Source organism: Patagioenas fasciata, chromosome W (genome assembly GCF_037038585.1).
Source record: "Patagioenas fasciata isolate bPatFas1 chromosome W, bPatFas1.hap1, whole genome shotgun sequence".
In the NCBI taxonomy this organism is placed as follows: domain Eukaryota; kingdom Metazoa; phylum Chordata; class Aves; order Columbiformes; family Columbidae; genus Patagioenas; species Patagioenas fasciata.
In genome coordinates, this window is record NC_092559.1 from 48,944,729 (window position 1) to 48,963,292 (window position 18,564).

General features: G+C 43.0%; 1 protein-coding gene across 2 annotated transcripts in view; it reads left to right on the forward strand.

Moving 5' to 3' along the window:
• LOC136114576 (transportin-1-like) overlaps positions 1 to 18,564 on the forward strand; it is a 108,221-nt gene that overhangs the window by 21,262 nt on the left and 68,395 nt on the right. For both annotated transcript variants that reach the window (XM_065859945.1, XM_065859944.1), the window contains one exon: positions 8,657 to 8,732. In XM_065859945.1, the coding sequence (XP_065716017.1) occupies positions 8,657 to 8,732 (76 nt within the window). The remainder of the gene's footprint in view (positions 1 to 8,656; positions 8,733 to 18,564) is intronic.

The window sequence follows — 18,564 nt, forward strand, 5'->3', positions numbered from 1 at the left end:
CAAGCTTTTGTAGGCATTGTGGTTTTTTGGAGAATGGACATTCCAAGCTACAGTCAGATTGTAAGCCCTTCCTGTTAAGTGACCCAGAAGAAGAATGTTTTCGAATGGGGCCTTGAAGGATGGTAAGCCTTTGTGCTAGTCCAAGCAGGACAGGATTATGAAAGTATGCTCAACACTGCAGCCAGGGAGAATGGTCCTACCTTGAGCCTCTGGCAGAAAGCACCAGGGGAGAGTTGAGGTAGACTCCTGGGGTTTTGTAGTTAGGGATACAGAGGATCTGAGGCCAACTATACTCCTACTGAAAAAGAGATACTAGCAGCATATGAAGGGGTTTGAGCTGCTTCAGAAGTGGTTGGTATTGAAGCACAGCTTCTCCTGACACCTTGACCGCCAGTGCTGGGCTGGATGTTCAAAGGTAGGTCTCCTCTTCACATCATGCAACTGATTCTACATGGAGTATGTGGCTCACACTGATCACACAATGGGCTTGAATGGGGAACCCTGTTCATGCAGGGATCTTAGAAGTGATTACAGACTGGCCAGAAGGTAAAGATTACAGCATATCACCGTAAGAGGAGTTGACATGTGGTGAAGAGGCCCCACTGTATAATAAATTACCAGAGAATGAGAAGCAATATGCCTTGTTCACTGATGGGTCCTGTTGCATTGTGGAAAAGCATTGGAGGTGGAAAGCTGCTGTGTGGAGTTCCACATGACAGGTTGCAGAAACCACTGAAGGACAGGATGAATTGACTCAGTTTGCAGAGGTGAAAAATATCCAGCTGGCTTTAGATATATCTGAAAGAGAAAAATGACCAGTACTTTATCTTTACATTGACTCATGGATATAGGCAAATGCCTGGTGGGGGTGGTTGCAACAATGAAAGCAGAGCAAATTACAGCGTAGAGGCAAACCCATCTGGGCTGCCACATTGTGGCAAGATAAAGCTGCGCGACTAGAGAACCTACTTGTTAAAGTATGTGACGCAAGTGCTCAAGTACTGAAGTGTCAGACCACTGAAGAAAGTCAAACTGACCAGCAGGTGGATCAGACTGCTATGATTGGGGTGGCTGAGGTGGATTTGGACTGGCAACATAAAGGTGAACTATTTCTGGTTCAGTGGGCCCATGATGCTTCAGGTCATCAAGGAAGGGATGCAACATATAGATGGGCTCATGATTGAGGGATGGATTTAACCATGGACACTATTGCACAGGCTATCCATGATTGTGAAACATCTACTGTGATCAAGCAAGCCAAGTGGTTAAAGCTTTTATGGTACGGGGGGGGCAATGACTAAAGTATACACATGAGGAGGCCTGGCAGATTGACTATATTGCACTCCTGCAACCCCCCAGGACAAGTGCTATGTGCTTACAATGGTGGAAGCAACAACTGGATGGCTGGAAACATAGGCTGTGCCCCATGCCACCATCTGGAATACTATCCTGTGCCTTGAAAAGCGGTGATGTGGCACCCCAGAAAGAATTAAGTCCCAAAACAACATCATAGACACTTGGGCCAAAGAGCATGGCACTGACTGGATGTATCACATTCCCCTATCATGCACCAGCCTCCAGGAAAACTGAAGAGCACAATGGACTGTTAAAGACTACGCTAAGGGCAATGGGTGGTGGGGCTTTCAAACATTGGGATACACATTTAGCACAAACCACCTGGTTAGTCAACACTAAGGGGTTTGCCAATTGAGCTGGCCCTGCCCAATCAGAACTTTCACATACTGTAGAACGGGGTGAAGTCCCTGTAGCGAACATGAAAAATATGCTTGGGAAGACAGTCTGGGTTACTCCTGCCTCAAGTAAAGGCAAACCCATCTGTGAGATTGCTTTTGCTCAGGGACCTGGGTGCACTTGGTGGGTAATGCTGAAGGATAAAGGAGTTTGATGTGTACGTCAAGGGGATTTGATTCTGGGTGAGAATTCTCCATAATGTGAACTGCATGATGTTAATTGCTACATAGTATCATATGCCAGTCTAACAGTATTCAGTAAGTACCTTTCAGGTTAACGAAGAATGAACTTTGATAAAACTGGACAAAGTGCAGTAATGATGATACCAGAGCTGGCTTCAACAACTGGCATCCAGCCACCTCTTTGTGGTAAATATCTTAAACCTGCAGGCCGTGGGCAAGAACCGTGCCAGATGCACCAGCTATGAGTTCAAGATGCAGCATGCAACAATCGGAATCATAGAATAGTTTGGGTTGGAAGGGACCTTCAAAGGTCATCTAGTCCAATCCCCCTACTATGAGAAGGGACATCTTCAACTACATCAGGTTGCTCAGAGCCCCGTCCAGCCTGGCCTTGAATGTTTCTAGGGAAGATGCATCTACCAACTCTCTGGAGAACCTGTTCCAGTCTTTTACCACCCTCATAGTAAAAAAATGTGTTCCTCGTGTCTAGCCTGAATCTCCCTTCCTGTAGTTTAAAACTATTACTCCTTTTCTTATTGCCATAGGCCCTACTAAAATGTCTGTCCCAATCTTTCTTATAAGCCACTTTTATGGAGTGAAAGGCTGTTAGGCCTCCCCAGAGCCTTCTCCAGGCTGAACAACCCCAACTCTCAGCCTTTCCTCATACGAGAGGTGTTCTATCCCTCTGATTGTCTTGGTGGCCCTCCTCTGGACCCTCTTCAAAAGCTCCATGTCTTTCTTGTACTGAGAGCTCCAGAGATGGATGTAGTACTCCAGGTGGGGTATCACCAGAGCAGAGGGGCAGAATCACCTCCCTTGGCCTGCTGGCCATGTTCCTTTTGATGCAGCCCAAGATACGATTTGCCTTCTGGGCTGCCAACGCTCATTGCCACACCTTGTCCAATCTTTCTTCCACCAGTACTCCCAAGTCCTTCTCTGCAGGACTGCTTGCAATTCCTTCATCCTCCAGCCTGTATTGATACCTGGGGCTGCCCTGACCCAGGTGCAGAACCTTGTACTTGACCTTGTTGAACCTCATGAGGTTCGTGTGGGCCCACTTCTTGAGCTTGTCCAGGTCCCTCTGGATGGCATCCTGTCTGTCAGGCATGTCAACTACATCTCTCAGCTTGGTGTCATCGACAAACTCAATCCCACTGTCTGTGTCATTGCTGAAGATATTAAAAATTACTGGGTCAAGTACGGACCTCTGAGGGGCACCACTTATAACAGTGTCCATCCAGATATGGTGCCATTGACATCTACTCTCTGGGTATGACCATCCAGCCAGTCCCTTATCTACCAAACAGTCCACCTGTCAAATCCATACCTCTCCAATTTAGAGAGAAGGATGTTGTGGGGGACCACATAGATGAGGCTGACACTTCAGTAGTTCCCGAGGTCCTCCTTTCTACCCTCTTTGAAAATGGGTGCAATGTTTCCTTTTTTCCAGTCATCAAGGATTTCACCTGACTGCCATGACTTTTTAAATATCTTGGAGAGTGGCTTGGCAAGTACATCAGCCAATTCTCTCAGGACTCTGGAACACATCTCATCAGGTCCCAAACTTTTATGTATATTCATGTTCTTCAGGTGGTCACGAACCTGATCTGTTACAGTGGGAGGTACTTTGATCCTCCAGTCCCTGCCTGTATGTCCATCCACTCAAGAGGTGTGGGAAGAGAGTTTGCCAGTGAAGACTGAGGCAAAGAAGTTGTTGAGTACCTCAGCCTTCTCCTCATCCACTGTACCAGTTTGCCAGTCTTGCCAGTCTTTCTTTGTCCTTCCTTTTCTGGTTGACATACCTGTAGAAGCCCTTCTTGTTATTCTTTGCATCCCTTGCTAAGTTCAGCTCCAGTTGCCTTTTGGCCTTCCCGACCCCATCTCTGCACAACCAGGCAGTGTTCATATACTCTTCCCAGGACACCTGTCCCTGTTTCCACTGCCTGTGCATTTCCTTCTTGCTCTTTAGTTTGACCAGCAGGTGTTGACTCAGCCATGCAGGCCTCTTGCCTTCCTTACCTGATTTCTTACACCTGGGGATCACAAGCTCTTGCGCTCTATGGAAAGTGTCCTTAAAGATCTGCCAACTCTGTTCCGTTCCCTTGTTCCTGAGGGCAGTTTCCCAGGGGATCTCTTGACTAACTCCTTGAAGAGCTGGAAGTTTGGCTTTCCTAAAATTCAGGGTCTTGACTTTACTCTGCACCTGTCCCACATTCCTCAGGACTGTGAAGTCCACCAGTGCATGATCACTGCAGCCCAGCCTGCCTTCAGTCTTGACATTACTGATTAGCTCAAGCTCAGGTCCATTGGTGACCATCAGGTCTAGTATCACATCCCCCTGGTAGTGCTGCCATTACCTGGCATTGGAAGTTATCCTCATTGTACTCCAGGAGTCTCTTGGATTGCCTACAGCTCACCGTGCTATTTTTCCAGCAGATGTTCAGGTGCTTGAAGGCCCTCAGCAGGATGAGAGCCTGTGAGTGCAATGCCTACTGTAGCTGGAGTAAGAAGGCTTCATCAATAGTCTCCCCCTAGTCAGGTGGCCTGTAGTAGAGACCAACCACAAGGTTTCCTTTTTTGCTTTGGTCTCTGATTCTTACCCATAAGCTTTTAACCTGCTTGTGGCTATTTTTTAGAGACAGCTCTTCACGTTCTATTCATCTCTTGATGTAGAGGGCAACCCCTCAACTCTTCCTTCCTTGCCTGTCCCTTCTGAACAGCCTGAAGCCATCAGTAGCAACACTCTAGTCTTGGGATCAGTCTCACGAAGTTTCAGTAATGGCCACTAGGTCATAGCTTTCTAGCAGCGCAGTGTCTTCCAACTCCTCCTGTTTGTTGTCCATGCTGCATGCATTGGTGTAGAGAGGCACTTCAGCTGCGCTGTGTGCCATGTCACCTTCTTAGAGGAACACCCCTTAATTCCTTTGAAGTACTTCACTGGTGCAACACAAGGCCACACTACAACATGACACATCATCTTTCTTGCCCTGGGAGACTGTTTTGACAGATATAGCCCAAAGTCATGGACTAAATGGACTTAATTGACATTTTAGAGGGATGAGATGATTCCATGGACTAAGGAAATAATATGTTTGTGTGTGTGTGTATATATATGTATATATGAAAAAGTGGTAGTAATTAATTGGAATGTATTGGTAAGTGTAAGATCTGAGGATGACATAAATGGTATGGAATAAAGGGTGGAATGTGTTGGGTCGGCTGAGATAGGGTTAATTTCTAGAGGAAGCTGTGGGGATGACACATCCAGGACAGCTGACCCAAAACTAGCCAAAGGAATATTGGATACTGTATAAGCTCATGCTCATTTTAAAAAGGGGAGGTGGAAGGTGTGGTTCCTCTTTCTTGCTGCCAGGGAGCCCAGTGGTCCAGGACGCTCTTAGTTCTCTGAACTGCGCAGTTCAGTGCTATTGTGTTTTGAGTGTGAGGTGCTGTTCGGGACTGGGGGAGGTTTTGGCACGAGCTGTGGTTGGGAGTTCGTGATCGCTGATTAGAGGAATAATTTGCTCGGAAAGGTGGGCTGCACACTGGGATTACCATGTGGTGAGAAATTGCACTGTGTATCCCTTGCTTTGTATAGTCTTTCATTATTATTACAGTTTTTTTTCCTCTTCTTTTTTGCTGTTCCATTAAACTGTTCTTATCCCAACCCTTTGTGTAGTCTTTCATTATTATTGTTGTTTTTGTGATGGGTGTTTTGTGTTTGGTTTTTTTTTTCTATTAAACTCTTCTTATCCCAAGGCATGAGTTTTGCTTTTTGTTTCCTAATTCTCCTCATCCTACCATGGGCAGGGGAGGGGTAAGCATGTGGTACCTGGTTTTAGTTGCCAGCTGGGGGGAGGGGCTGGGACTAAACTACGTCAGGCTTATAAATTATTCTTTGATACCTAGACCTATTAGGTGTTTTCTAATTAATTCTCTAATACAGTTCTTTTAGTATTTTCTGCTTATTTCTGTTGCTGCTTCTTATTTGAGCTGTTGGAATTCACAGCTATTAGTGATGTTTGACTGACTGTTGTGATTATGTTTCTGAAGCTTGGAGAAGAAGAAAAATCTTTGGGAATGTACTACCCTGCTTCTTAGCTGTTCTTGAAAGAGTTCTTTGGCATGGTACCTTTCACAAAAATCTTTGGATGTGTTTATTCATTTCCATGGGCCATTTAGAATGTTTTGTATTATTTTCGCTTCCTATGACCATCCTTTTGTTTACATTTTGTCTACTGTGTATTTCACAGCAGAGGAACTTGTATCTGGGATAAGTACATTTTACTCTCTTATTAAGTGGAAAGAGGAAAGGTTTCTCTAGCAAAGTTACTAGTTGATGCAAACAGCTTAAATATTTAAAAATGAAGTTTCTTAAGTTTGTGATTGAGACACTGGCTGTTGGTCTTTGGAAAGGCCATCAGTGTCCTAACATAAATACATCTAAGGTTTAGCGACTTTTAATATTTAGAGGTTTAGCTATACAGCAAGTAAAGTAAATGCCTATGAAGCAAATAATCTTATTAGGTTGGTGCAAAAGTAATTGCAGTTTTTGCATTGTTGAATTTGCCATTTCATATTGGAATACATTCTTAAATAAATGTGGTTATGTTATACATCATTTTAATGCAGTTTTCTCGCTTTATGTTTTTTTTGCTAATGACTTATTACATGGTGTTTATTTTATATTTTTTTAGACTATGGAAATTATGTTAGACAAAAAGCAAATTCGAGCTAGTTTCTTATTCGAGTTCAAAATGGGTCGTAAAGCAGAGACAACTTGCAACATCAACAACACGTTTGGCCCAGGAACTGCTAACGAACGTACAGTGCAGTGGTGGTTCCAGAAGTTTTGCTAAGGAGATGAGAGACTTGAAGATGAGGAGTGTAGTAGAGTTGATATCGGAAGTTGACAACGACCAACTGAGAGCAATCATTGAAGCTGATCCTCTTACAACTACATGAGAAATTGCTGAAGAACTCAACGTCGACCATTCTATGGTCATTTGGCATTTGAAACAAACTGGAGAGGTGAAAAAGCTCGATAAGTGGGTGCCTCGTGAGCTGACCAAAAATCCAAGAAATCATCGTTTTGAAGTGTTGTCTTATTCTACGCAACAATAATGAACCATTTCTTGATCGGATTATGACATGCGATGAAAAGTGGATTTTATACGACAACTGGCAACAACCAGCTCAGTGGTTGGACCGAGAAGAATCTCCAAAGCACTTCCCAAAGCCAAACTTGCACCAACAAAAGGTCATGGTCACTGATGGTCTGCTGCTGATCTGATCCTCTACAGCTTTCTGAATCCCAGCAGAATCATTCCATCTGAGAAGTATGCTCAGCAAATCGATGAGAGGCACCGAACACTGCAATGCCTGCAGCTGGCATTGGTCAACAGAAAGGGCCAAATTCTTCTCCACAACAATGCCTGATCACACATTGTACAACCAACACTTCACAAGTGGAACAAATTGGGCTACGAAGTTTGGCCTCATCTGCCATATTCACCTGACCTCTCGTCATCCAACTACCACTTCTTCAAGTATCTTGACAACTTTTTGCAGGGAAAACACTTCCACAACCAGCAGGATGCAGAAAATGCTTTCCAAGAGTTTGTCGAATCCTGAAGCACGGATTTTTACACTACAGGAATAAACAAACTTATTTCTCATTGGCAAAAATGTATTGACTGTAACGGTTCCTATTTTGATTAATAAAGATGTGTTTGAGCCTAGTTATCATGATTTAAAATTCATGGTCCAATAGTGCAATTACTTTTGCACCATCCTAATACTTCTTTTAAAAATCACTTTTTGTTAAATGTCTTGATTGTTTGCCATACTGATCATATCTACTGGATTTAGTAACCTAAGGACAACTCTGTGTGCTTATAACTTAAAATATTTTTGACCATAATACTAATTAGTAACAGGGTGTGAGAACAGGATACAAGGGAAATGCCGTATTGCTGTTCTAGCCAATCAGTAGCAGAATACTTGGAAATTTGAGGGAGAAGTAATGACAAATTTTAGAAAAACAACTACATATCTTGTAGCTTTTCAGAAACATAATCATTCTTCCTGCAGTTTCCCCAAGGACAGTGAAGAGGCTAGTATTGCTAGTAAGGTACTTGTTCAGAGAGGTGTCACTCTAGAAAGTCAGTTTGGATACAGAATGATTTGGTTGGTTGGTTGTTTTTTTGAGACCATGAAAAAGCATTAACTTCTTGGTATAAATATTTGGGCATTTAAACAGATTCTCGCTATTGAAATCTCAGGCTGTGGCTAGTTAGCACTGTGAAAAAAGTAAATGACTAATATTAAAGTGAGTAGCTTATAAGAATTATAATAACTGTTGTATTTTAATGCTGAAATGCTTTTATTTATTGTGGAGAAAAAAATGACCTATTATGGGATTGTGTCTGAGTGGATTCCTTAGGTTTGGCTGGCTGCAAGTGTAAATATTGAAATCTTAAACTAATTTCTGTGTCTGTCCCTGGATTCTTTTTTCAGATTTCAACTAAACTAAAACCTACTGCTTCAGTGTGAAAATTACAGAAACTGTTCTGAGATTGTTCATGCTCTGTATGTTGTGAGCTTATAGTCACAGCTGTTTGAAATGACGCAATAGTACGTAACTCAATAATCATAATATCCAGAAAGCTATAAATGCTTTGTGTGAAGATTCAAATTTCCTTAACAGTTTCTCTTTTCAGAAACTAGAACAACTCAATCAGTATCCAGATTTCAACAACTACCTGATTTTTGTTCTTACAAAGTTGAAGTCTGAAGGTAAGTTCTTGAGATATTGACTGGTTTATTCTATTTTTTTTCTTCTTTTTAATTTATTTTATTTAGGTTGAAAGAAATAGGAAGCTGATTTCTGTAGTTAGTTTGCTGGTTGGTTGATCTCCATAGTCATGTAGAATTCTTTTTATCCTCTCAGGAGCCTGTGAAAAAAGATCTGATAACATGTTGGTGCTTGTAGTTTCAGTCTTGGAATAGATTCCATTCTAAATGTCCTGTAAAATCTTCCCAGAAATGTGGGTGCATCATATTTTTATCAGACTATAGTGAAATTGTGGAAAAACTTTGAACTTCATGGTGATGAGTTGTGAATATACACATTATAAAATGTGCTGCTAAATCCAGTTGTTATTGTGATCTTCTTAGTAATCAGCCTGTTAAATGTTTTGAATATCATATACTAGAGTTGTCCAAAGATTGCCTGTCAAAATCTTAATTCTAAAGTCTTAATTCTAATAAAATGTAGTTACTTACTGTTGGCTTATTTGTATAGACGTTAGTGCAAATTGTTTATGGCATACTGTGTAGCCTCTTCCAGTACGTAAATTCAGGCAGTTACTTATTAATGATCAGGGTGTGTAAAATACTTTTTCCAGTGTATTACAGCTACTGATTTGTGAGGTCTTTACCAGTGAAAGAGAATTATTTTAAGATCTGTTTTGGCACATCTTCTGTCTTCATTACATTTGTTTGTACTTAATGTGTTTGATTTTTATTTTGGTTTGTTTTTTTCTTAGTGTCCTACTACCAGTGCTTTTTCTGCCTTCTAGTGCTTCACCTCCAAGTTTCTGAGTGCTTGCTTTTTTCACTTTGAATTAGATTTTGCTTACATGTGGCCCTGTAACATTCAAAGCATCAGCAAGAACATTTATATTATGTTTGAACTAGTGTTTTGGTTGTGCTGTCAGCTTACTTCAGGAGGAAGGAAAGAGAGAGAAGGAGGAAAGTATATTTTCATATTTGAAGGCTGGAGTATATTCAAATGTTTTTGTGTGTTCTATGAAGGAAATCTCCTGATAATTTTTAAGGCCTTGGGGGAATACCTCAAGTTTGAGAGAGAGAGCACTTTCAAGACCTGAGTTGGCCAGGATATTAAATTTTTGAGCAAGGTATTAGTGTAGATATAGAATATTCAAAACTCCTTAATGAGTATGCTGTCATACTTCAATTGTTCATGTGCTTTATACCATTAATAGAAAAATGAAAAATGGAGTAAGTCTGGTGGTGGGAATTGAAGTCTGTACAAAGGATATGGCAAGAGGATTGCTCCATATCTCTCCTACCTAAATATATTTAATAACACTGTCTTACTTGACAGTTTCCCTTTCTTTATTCTGTTCACCACTTGAGCTTGAGGTTCTAGATACTGATGTGCGTTTAGGGATGTGTCAGAATGTCTTTCCAACAGATCTTCTCAGATTATCTGATAGTCTTTTTTCCCCCTTAATGTTTACATGCATCAGTCTGTTTGGAATGGAATCATAGAATAGTTTGGGTTGGAAGGGACCTTCAAAGGTCATCTAGTCCAACCCCTTTGCAAAGAGCAGGGACATCTCCAACTAGATCAGGTTGCTCAGAACCCCATCCAGCCTGGCCTTGAATGTTTCCAGGGATGGGGCATCTACCACCTTTCCGGGCAACCTGTTCCAGTCTTTTACCACCCTCACTGTAAAAAATGTCTTCCTCATGTCTAGCCTGAATCTCCCCTCCTTTAGTTTAAAACCATTACCCCTTGTGTGGGAATAGCGCAAGAATGGCAAGGAGAATAATTGTAAATACATTCAGGCAACTGCAGCTGGGGTATAGAAAAACACATAAATCACAAGTAGAACCTCTGTCTTTAGATAACAGGCCTGTGAAAAGAGTTGTGAAAGCACCTTATCGTACATCCTTGAGAATCCTGCAGACAAAGATCAAAGCGGTGTGCTAAACTGAGCCTGCGTAAATCCCTATATACAGGTTGAAATGAACAGGCTCGTTGACCTTCAACCAGGGCTGAATTCTGCAGTGCCTGCATCTCTGCTTTTGTCACCTCTGCCCAGGAGCTTAAGTCCTGTTTCAGAGATCCCCCAGTAGCGAGGTAACAAAAATAAATTTGCTCTTTGCGTTGCATTTGTGGCTTCTGGTTGTTCTTGTGACCCGCCTGCATTGGCTCACACACTCCTTGTCCTATTGCAACAGACCCTGCTAAAATGTCTGTCCTCATCTTTCTTATAAGCCCCTTTTAAGTACTGGAAGGCTGCAATAAGGTCTCCCCAGAGCCTTCTCTTCTTCAGGCTGAACAACCACAACTCTCTCAGCTTTTCCTCATAGGAGATGTGTTCCATCCCTCTGATCATTTTGGTGGTCCTCCTCTGGACCTTCTCCAACAGGTCCATGACTTTCCTGTACTGAGGGCTCCAGAGCCGGACGCAGTATTCCAGGTGGGATCTCACCAGAGTCGAGTAGAGGGGCATAATCACTTCCCTTGACCTGCTGGCCACGCTGCTTTTGATGCAGCCCAAGATAAGATTGGCCTTCTGGGCTGCAAGTATGCATTGCCACCCCATGTCTGGCTTTTCATCCACCAGTACTCCCAAGTCCTTTCCCAGAGGGCTGATCTCAATCCCTTCATCTCCCAGCCTGTATTGATACTGGGGCTTGCCAGGTGCAGGACCTTGCAGTTGGCCTTGTTGAACCTCATGACGTTTTCATGGGCCCACTCCTCGAGCTTGTCCAGATCCCTCTGGATGGCATCCTTTACCTCAGGCATGTCAGCTGCATCTCTCAGCTTGGTGTCATGAGCAAACTTGCTGAGGGTGCACTTGATCCCACTGTCTATGTCATTGATGAAGATATTAAACAGTACTGCTCCCAGTACAGACCCCTGAGGTGCACCAGTTGTTAGCAGTGTCCATCCACACATTGTGCCATTGACCACTACCCTCTGTATGAAACCATCCAACCAGTCCCTCATCCTCCGAACAGTCCACCCATCAAATCCATACCTCTCCAATTTAGAGAGAAGGATGTTCTGGGGGACCATGTCAAAGGCTTTACAGAAGTCCAGATAGATGACATCCATAGCCCATCCTTTTTCCACTGATGTAGTTATTCCATTGTACAAGGCAACAAGGTTCGTCAGGCAGGACTTGCCCTCGGTGAAGCTGTGCTGGCTGTCTTGAATCACCTCCCTGTCCTCCATATGCCTTAGCATAGCTTCTAGGAGGATCTGTTTCATGATCTTCCCAGGCACAGAGGTGAAGCTGACAGGTTGGTAGTTCCTGGGGTTCTCCTTTCTACCCTTTTTGAAAATATGTGTGATGTTTCCTTTTTCCAGTCACCAGGGACTTCACATGACTGCCATGACTTCTCAAATATCATGGAGAGTGGCTTGGCAACTACATCAGCAAATCCTTCAGGGCTCTGGGATGTATCTCATCAGGCCCCATAGACTTATGCATATTGACATTCCTCAAGTTTTCATGAACCTGATCTTCTCTTACAGTGGGGCAGACTTTTTGCTCCCCCAGTCTCTGTCTTGCAGTTCATCCAGTCAAGAAGTGTGGGAAGAGAGCTTGCCAGTGAAGACTGAGGCAAAGAAGTTGTTGAGTACCTCAGCCTTCTCCTCATCTGTTGTTACCAGTTTATCAGTCTTACTCATCATGGGTGGTACGTTTTCTTTGTCCTTCCTTTTCTGGTTGACATACCTGTAGAAGCCCTTCTTGTTATTCTTTGCATCCCTTGCAGAGTTCAGTTCCAGCTGTGCCTTGGCCTTCCTGACCCAATCTCTGCACAACTGGGCAGTGTCCCTATACTCTTCTCAGGATACCTGTCCCTGTTTCCACTGCCTGTGCATTTCCTTCTTGCCCTTTAGTTTGACCAGCAGGTGTTGACTCAGCCATGCAGGCCTCTTGCCTTCCTTACCTGATTTCTTACACCTGAGGATCACAAGCTCTTGTGCTCTATGGAAAGAATCCTTGAAGATCTGCCAGCTCTGTTGTTCTCCCTTTTCTTTGAGGGTAATTTCCCAGGGGATCTCTTGACTAACTCCTTGAAGAGCTGGAAGTTTGGCTTTCCTAAAATTCAGGGTCTTGACTTTACTCCTTGCCTGTCCCACATCCTTCAGGACTGCAAACTCCAGTTTGAATGAAGGGTAGGAGATTCTAACTGTTGCAAAACAGTTGATTTAAAGTGTTAAATACTATGAGAGGAATTGGGATCAGGCAGGTCGAGGGGAGCAATCAAGCTGGGGAGCAGTAGCAAGTCAATCTCTAAGAAGAGGTGTTTATGAATTGGCTGTACTGATCTCTCTCATGGGTACATCAGGTAGGTCTTCTGTGAGACTGCTGAGAAGCATCTGTTGCTTCAGAGGAGTTCTTGTACTGCATCAGTGATATTTTTAGTCATAAACTTTTTTCCAAATCAGCTGGTTTTATCTTTTTATTTCTAGTTCACAAAACTTGCAGACTATTGTGTTACAGTGTTGGTGGATAAGGGAAGAGCAACTGATGTCATCTACCTGGAGATGTGCAAAGCATTTGACAGCACTGTCCTGCACAGCATCCTTGTTTTTAAATTGTAAAAATGTGGATTTGATCGATAAGGAATTGGCTGGATGATCGCACTCAAAGGGTTGCAGTCAACGGCTCATTGTCTAAGTGGAGATGAGTGATGACTGGCGTTCCTCAGGGGTTGGTATTGGGACCGGTGCTGTTTAACATCTTTGTCGATGACATGGACACTGAGATCGAGTGCACTCTCAGCAAGTTTCCTGACGACACCAAGCTGTGTGTTGTGGTCGACGCACTGGAGGTGGAGCGATGCCATCCAGAGAGACCTGGACAAGCTTGAGAAGTGGGCCCGTGCGAACCTCATGAAGTTCAACAAGGCCAAGTGCAAGGTCCTGCACATGGGTCAGGGCAATCGCAAGCACAAATACAGGCTGGGTGGAGGACAATGGATTGATAGCAGCCCTGAGGAGAAGGACTTGGGGGTGTTGGTTGATGAGAAGCTCAACATGACCTGGTGATGTGTGCTTGCAGCCCAGAAAGCCAGCTGTATTCTGGGCTGCATCAAAAGAATTGTGACCAGCAGGTTGAGGGAGGTGATTCTGCCCCTCAGCTCCGCTCTTATGAGACCCCACCTGGAGTCCTGCATCCAGCTCTGGGGCCCCCATCATGTACCTGTTGGAGTGAGTCCAGAGGAGGAGGGCCACGAAGATGATCAAAGGGCTGGAGCACCTCTCCTATGAAGACAGGCTGAGAGAGTTGGGGTTCTTCAGCCTGGAGAAGAGAAGGCTCTGGGGAGACCTTATAGCAGCCTTCCAATACCTAAAGAGGACTTACCAGAAAGCCAGAGGGGCACTTTTTACAAGAATCATAGAAACATTTCAGTTGGAAGAGACCCTCAGGATCATTGAGTCCAACCATAACCTAACCTAACTCTAGCACTAAACCATATCCCTAAGAACCTCATCTAAATGTCTTTAAAACACCTCCAGGGATGGTGACTCCACCACTACCTGGGCAACCTGTTCCAATGCCTGACAACCCCTTTCTGTGAAGAAGGACAGGGGCATGTAGTGACAGGACAAGGGCTAATGGCTTTAAACTGAAATAGGGTAGATTTAGATTAGATACAAGGGAGAAATTCTTCACCATGAGGGTGGTGAGGCACTGAGACCAGGTTACCCAGAGAAACTGTGGATGCCCCATCCCTGGGAGTGTTCAAGACCAGGTTGGACGGGGCTTTGAGCAACATGGTCTAGTGGAAGGTGTCTCTGTCCATGACAGGGGGGTTGGAACTAGATGGTCTTTAAGATCCCTTCCAATCCAAACTGTTCTGTGATTCTTCCGAAGGTGCTATAATTGATTCCAGTGTTGGTGTTTTTCATAGTATTGTCAAGTTCCAAATATCCTGTTACCTTGCTTGAGTAGGACTAATGAGGAATGACAGAACACTGTTGGTTGGATTTGCTTTGAGTCCAACCAACAGTCCTCTCTTGTCCCTCATTAGTCCTGTCTAAGCAAGGTAAAGACAGCTTTAGAACTGCTATTCCTGTCAGCACTTTCTGCCAGAAAATCTTCTCCAGCATGTGCCTCCTCTCCATGTGCTGCGATCCTGTCAGGAGCCTGCTCCAGCACAGGCTCTCCACAGGATCACAGCTTCCTTCAGGGCACATCCACATACTCTGGCATGGGGTTCTCCATTGGCTGCAGGTGGATATCTGCTCTACCATTAACTTCCATGGGGAATCTCTGCTCTGGCACCTGGAGCACCTCTTCCCCCTTCTTCTTCACTGACCTTGGTGTCTGCATAGTTGTTTCACATATTCTCACTCCTCTCTCCCAGCTGCTGTTGCACAGCAGTTTCTACCCTTTTTTAAATATATTGTCACAGAGGTGTTACCACTCTCACTGATGGGCTCAGCTTTGGCCAGCAGTGGGTTCATCTTGGAGCCAGCTGGTACTGACTGTTGGACATGGGGGTAGCTTCTGTCATCTTCTCACAAAAGCCACCCCTGCAGCCCACTTGCTGCAAAAGACCTTGCCACAAAAACCCACTACAGTAAGACAATTTTGTCAGTTTCCTGGAACTTTCTTATTATTTTTAAACTGGAGTTTCACCTTGCTTTTTTTCATACACTATGCTGAGCTTTGGGAATGAGAGGTGGATTTTGTGTATGCTAAATTATCAAAAGATGATGACCGTTATCATTCACCAAGAATACCCTCCCGTCTTCAGAAATTCAACTTGTCAGTTAGAAAGTATTGGATGTGATGACTCTGTCATAATTTTGCCATCATATTTTGTTGATACAAAGTTGTATCAGCATACACTGAGATGATGCTGTCTGCTTGCATCAGCAGAGACTGCTGTGTTGCTTCCTGGTAACATTTCTCTGTTGAACTCTAAAGATAAACTAAATTGAGACTTTGTAATCTTTGCTGACTGTTCTTACTGTGTCTGTTCTTTCCTCGAATTAGGTCTTCACATTTATGAGAGAACAAAAAAGGAAGATGTCTTTATATGGTTTCAGAATTAATGTGGCATTCTAATTAGCCTAATATGGCCTTCATGTCGGTGGTTGTTTTGTATGAAAATTGCAAGAATAGAAATGGTCTCAAAGCTTACCACTTTTTAGGTAGGATATGACATACCTAATTCCCTTCTATGTGGTGAAAAAAGAACAGAACTACTGATGAGAAGATCTGTTCTAGTTAAGATTCAGACTGTCCATCATTTTGGCAAAACATATATGTCCTTTCTCAGATCTACCTTTTATCTTTCTTGGACGATAGATAAAGGACATGGTTAGTTTGCACATAGTTTCTGTAAAATTTTTAGTTTGGTTTCTTCTCTGTTCTTTAGGAGTGTTGCTGGACTCTTGGCAGGACCTAGGTTAATGGGAACATATATTGAGAGAAATGCATCATGTTCTTGATCGCTTTCTGCTGGCCCGTATAGCCATAGTTATCTATCCTGTTGCAGCTATGCAAAGTCCTTGTGATCCCAATCTTGGATCATGTTTAGGTGACTGATTCTTCATCCAGTCCTAATGTGAGAACTCTAGTCTTTGGTCTTACTAGAGTGTTACCTCGATGGATTGATCATGACCTGGTGTGAGGCTACCACACTCAAGGATCAGAATCCTCCAGATGAATTTTTAATCTGAAGGTAGATGAGCTGGGATTGAGAACATCGCTTGAGTACTGCCTTTGTCATTATCTTTAATGATGGTCTTTTAAGTTTATTTCCAAAATGCTTTGGATTTTTAAGACCAGTTGAAGATAGAGCGGTGTCTCTGCAACTCTTGATCTTGTTCATATGATGACTAAGTCATTCAGAGTACCTTACTTTGACATAAAATATTACCATGGAGGAAGGTCCTGTCCCCATCCTCCCCCAAGTTTTTGTTTCACTAGAAGTCACCACAGATGGTATTTTTTTTTTTCGTAATAATGACACAATTCATCTAGATTGCAGTTCTGCAAGCAGAATTTGAAATGGCTTTTTATAAAGTATTACTGGGATCCAAAGTGATTTTGTGGGTTTGATGTGAATGTTTCCTGATGAGAGTTGGAATTTAAATTTGATCTGGACAGCAGTTTTCTTGAGTACATTCCATTGTCAACTTTCTTTGTGTGTTGGTGTTGAAAGATCTTTGAAGCTGACTAAGAAAAAGACCATTGTGTGAGGTCAGGTGTTGATTAACCAGCTTCTGGTTTCAAGAAGATATTTTTGATAAGCAGGATTAATCCTGAAAAGTGACTCAGCAGCTTTAGTGTTTAACTAAAACAAATACCTCCCTACTACCACTCCCCCCCACCCCCAATACCATCATCCCACATGATGTCATAATTGAATAGACTAAAATAACTGCCAAGGAGTGAATCTGATCAGATTACAATTCAGAAGTCAAGTCAGATTAATGTATCCTTACAACTTAAAATGCTGCATAACATCTGTAGTGTTCTATTTAAGCAACGGTGAAACATTTTTTTCCCCTTCAATTCAGATATGTTAAGAATTTCAAAAAGAAATTAAGCCCAACTGAGTTTTAGTAACCAAAGTATAAAGTAATTGAGGTGCATAACTATCTTAAGGGAAAACAAATTATGAGATAATGAATTTAGTCAGATCAGACCACTAAAAATTCCATTCCTTCCCCCACCACTTATGATGGCTAATTCTTCCTTTCCATGCTTCATATAGATATCGTAATGCAGATTTAAGGATAATGCTTCTCCTAAGTAGTTCTATGGCATACATAGCATTTGCGAGAAGTGACAGATACTAATTTTTATTTCTTCATTTAAGAGTATTAAAAGAAACTTTGAAGTTATCCAGTAGATTGTGTTATGTGAGTCAATGCTTCAGGAATACTTTCTTGAAACTCCTTATTCTGAGCATCTAGAATGAGTGGAATATGTGATCTCTATTATCTCGTTTCCTGTCCCTGAAACCCATAAAAGGAAAACATTGAAAAAGTGTGGGAGATTTGAGGGATTTTCTAGAAGTTAATGTGTGGATGGGTTTCTATTAGATGGAGATTTGTTATTGAACTAGCCAGGCCCAAAGGAATTTCAAGGCCACCTCGGAAAGCTGAAAGCAGGATCTGCTGTGGAAGTAAAACAGTTCAGCAGCTACAAGGCAGCAACACGATGTAAATCAACAGACCTATTAGCAGTGAAACTCGGGCGCGTGGACAGCTCGTGAATATAGACAATATCCAATCAGTTAATGCATGCTTGGAGCGTGGATGCGTGATCAGGAAATAACTGCATATATAAGGAGGCTTGTTTCTGTAATACATTGGCTTCGCTTAAATTCACATTGGATTGTGTGGAGTCCATGATTTTTTGCCCTCGCAAGTGGTGACCCCGACATGTTCTGCAAGGAGAATTTACGGTGAGGAACAAGCCCCGGCTGGAGACGGTGCGGCTGGACCGTGACCGAGACGTGGTCTGTGGGCTGCGTGACTCCAGATTGATCGCTACAGAAGCAACGGAGGAGGAATAGAGGATCCGACATCGTTGCAACGGACACCCAAAGAGGTGAGCAGCTGGGGGCGAGAGGAGATGGAGCAGAATATATCTAAAGCAGCAGCAGCAATACTGCGTCTTCTCTCGCATATCCTCTCTATGAGAGGGGTGAAATATGAGGAGAGTAACCTCAAAAGACTATTAGTTTGGTGCAGAGGCAATGGGTTTCCTGCTGATCTGTCAGGAACTTTTCAAATAGAGACTTGGGAAAAAGTGGGAACTGTGTCGTGGGAGGCGATCAGTCGCGGTGAAAAAGATATTCTCAGCCTTGTAACTGCCTGGCAGCTGAT